This window comes from Aplysia californica, unplaced genomic scaffold (genome assembly GCF_000002075.1).
Source record: "Aplysia californica isolate F4 #8 unplaced genomic scaffold, AplCal3.0 scaffold00167, whole genome shotgun sequence".
NCBI classification, from domain to species: Eukaryota; Metazoa; Mollusca; class Gastropoda; order Aplysiida; family Aplysiidae; genus Aplysia; species Aplysia californica.
In genome coordinates, this window is record NW_004797437.1 from 1,131,627 (window position 1) to 1,135,031 (window position 3,405).

General features: G+C 42.6%; 1 protein-coding gene across 1 annotated transcript in view; it reads left to right on the forward strand.

Annotated features, from left to right (window-relative positions):
* Window positions 1-3,405, forward strand: part of LOC101859704 — a gene marked incomplete at its 5' end in the record, with an annotated part of 37,833 nt that overhangs the window by 26,091 nt on the left and 8,337 nt on the right. The window contains 1 exon segment of the mRNA XM_013082303.2: window positions 1,954-2,244. Coding sequence (XP_012937757.1) covers window positions 1,954-2,244 — 291 coding nt within the window.

Sequence of the window (3,405 nt, forward strand, 5' to 3'; positions counted from 1 at the left end):
GCGCCTTGTTCTCCCCACGTGGGAATCGAACGCAGTTCTTCTGCAAGCGACGGCTAAGTACCTAATCGCTACACCACAAACGCCAGTACTGACTCTGAGAGAGAGAGAGAGAGAGAGAGAGAGAGAGAGAGAGAGAGAGAGAGAGAGAGAGAGAGAGAGAGAGAGAGAGAGAGAGAGAGAGAGAGAGATCACAAAAGAGAGGCCAGTTTACTGTAAGTCATTTATTTTCGTGATCCTGTGTAAGCACCCGAAGAACGATATTAATATTGGGCCCAAATAGAAAAACGTGTGCTTTACAGGATAAAGATTTAAAAAAGTATGTTTGGTCCCTCGCTTGCAGAAAAGTCAAGCAAAGTTTGGAAGGCATAGGTTAATAAATAAATGATGTAGAATTTTTTAACGTAGACGGAAGAAAATGAACACAGACTCTCGTAACCGTGAGATCAGCTCAGTCCGACGTTGTGTCCTTGGCAAAAGCACTTTACAAGAATTTTCCAATTTGGCTAAGTCCTATCGGAGACGGACGTTACATTTGGAAGTACTGCCTATTAAATAATCATAACCTAACAGTGCCACAATTGGCGTTAATTTAAACCAATATTATTATAGCTTCGTTATTAATCGCTGTTTCCATCTCGCTCAATATAAATCCATCTCACCTCCTCCACCGAATCTAATGTTTTCAGGCCTTCCCAGAGAGGTTGTATATTAGTACTATAGTCTGACTAACACCAAATGGACAACTTGCCGACATCAATACACCGAATTTAAGTGGCGAATTGCTCTGATACTTTTGCATGCGCCTGTGATTTCTAAAAGACCTACACAATCTCGATTTTCGTGCATATCCGACAAATATAAAGAGGTGCTGTCTATATAACCTTCAGTAATTAACTGCTCATTAAACTCAACACCGCGTACTTTTCATAGCAAGCACGGTACCATGCTAAAATCATAACAATACAGGGTGTCGTTGATGAGGACTGAACCATAAATTCTCGAGTGGTCGGGGGTGGGAGGGAGATACAGTTTGATCAAACTCAAAACCGGGGGTCAACAAAGCGCAACATTTGAAGAGCTTACGGGCATGTCACTGGGCACCAAGCTTTCTCGTAAAAGGGCGAAAAATCTCGGAGGTCCCGTGTGCAAAATGCACACGTTAAAGATCCTTTTGGTGGTCCAAAATCGATAAGAGTAGGATTCGGCCCCCCACCCCCTGGGCACAAATTGAAAATTTCCTACCACCTGAAAATGTTGAATGTGTCTTGGGCGCTCATATGACCTTATGCAATTGCAAGTGCCGTATAACACTTTAAAAAAGAGACTTTTTATGGACAAGGGAGCACGCCGGCCTTGCTGTTGGGGGCAAAAGGCGTCCATGTCTGGGACACGCGATATCACTGCCACAAACATTTTATTATCATATTGTTTTACATTATTTAAATACATGACCTCTTTGTCATCTCACCCCTTTTCATCTCGACTAATCACCCCTAGGGCGGTGCTACTGACTGAAGTGTATTTAGGCCAATCCCAAAGGGGGGGGGGGGGGGAATTAAGATGTTCTCATGCACAGTACTTGTAGAATTTTAAATGGGCTGATTAATCAATGTCATGCTCATAACTGTGCCTGAACTTCCACAGGTAACTGCTGCTTTTTCTTTCCTAATCCTTACTATAGTCATTTTCCTCTACTTCTTTTGTATGTTTTGTCACTCTCTTGTGACCTGCAGTTTCCGGGTTGCCTTGATAGTCGAAGCAGACTTTGTGCTGTTGAAACGAGAGAGAGATGAGAAGAGTAAGCCTGATTCCCTGTAAGGACTTCTTTGTTGACATACACTCCTTGACGCTCTTATGACCTTATGCAGTTGCGAGCACCGTAAAACGTCTACTAAAACAAAAGAAACAAAACATCTCGACTAATCTCCTCCCATCATTTCTGGACCTCCGCAGTGCCCCCTCCTGGCCAGCCAGCGATCACAGTGGGCGGGAAGAGTGGAGGAGAAATAACGGTCAAACCAGACTCCCCTGTCGAAGTGAAGTGTCACGTACAAGGCGGCTTCCCTCCTGTGGATGATGTGACCTTGGCCTGTGGGAGCTCGGGTCGGACGACGAGTGTGGGTGACTCCGCCTCTCACGTCATCACCTTACATGAGGGCGGGGCCAGCGTGCTTTGTACGTGCACGGCCACACACTCGACAAATTGCTACGCCCGGACTTCTGAGGTCAGGCTGACTCCAGAGGGTGAGTCTGTGAGCCAAACTGTGCAGGCCTTTGTCAACCCCCCCCCCCCCTCTCAATCTAGAAATCACGCAACTAAATTTAAAACAATAAAAGACAAACAAAATCTCATAACGGCCAAAAACAGTTCGATTTCTATGGGCCTCCAAACCGACTTCTGACACAATTCATCAAATCTTAGCCCTGAACATGTATTAATTAAAACTTGTCTTTGTCTTAATAGGTCAGCAAAAAATGGCATCCGACCAGATATAAGAATTTTTTCTCTGTATTTGTGAAATCCTAGCTACATTACAGTATTCAAGTTCCCAAGAGCTCGACTTGGGCTAAGATAAGCGAAATAGATCTAAACACCATTAGATGTGAAAGACTATTAAGACAGTCACAACCGCAGATGCACGAGAATGTTGCCGACTGTCGACTGTAAGGCAGTGTTCATTTTCAGTATATGAGTGTTTTAGAGCCTATAAATAACAGCTTGCATTGTATGCTTCCCAGGAAGTTGAGATTCTTTCAGAAAGCCACTAGGTCTGCTTGGGTGATAATAATTGTATCGATGGAAAACACATAGAGCTTGGTATTTACTCTTTGAAGGCTGTTAAATTTTTTTTAATGGCCAACTTGTATAAGAGAGCCAAGAGGAGTATATTGTATCAATCAACTGACAGGAAATGTTGCTTGTATATATTATTGTAATACGACACAGTGGGATCAAGCACTCGTCCATTTTTTTAGGAGGAGGGAGGGGGGGGGGCTCTCCGAGTTATTAGTTTAATCTTAAAGCATGTTCATTTGTCCTGCTCGTGTTAAAATATACGTTTATCTCGAACAGAAGTCGTGATATTAGTGATTGAAAGAAGTGGAGGTCGCCTGGCGTCAGAGGTAAAATTAGAGAAAATGGCCGCCAAAGTTTGGTGACTTTCCAAAGCTTCAGTGTCTTTGGAAACTGCAAACTCCTTTTTGGGTGCTTTTCTTTAAAATATTTAAGTAAAATCCTCACAAAAATGTGTTTTCAAATGGAAGACTGACCTGGTCTGAGAGGGATACAATGTCCCAGCACACATACCAGTAATAACCCAGACACCTACACATAATCCTATTTATTTATTTATATATTTCTTTCTTTCTTTCTTTCTTTATTCAACATTATTATTTTTATTTATG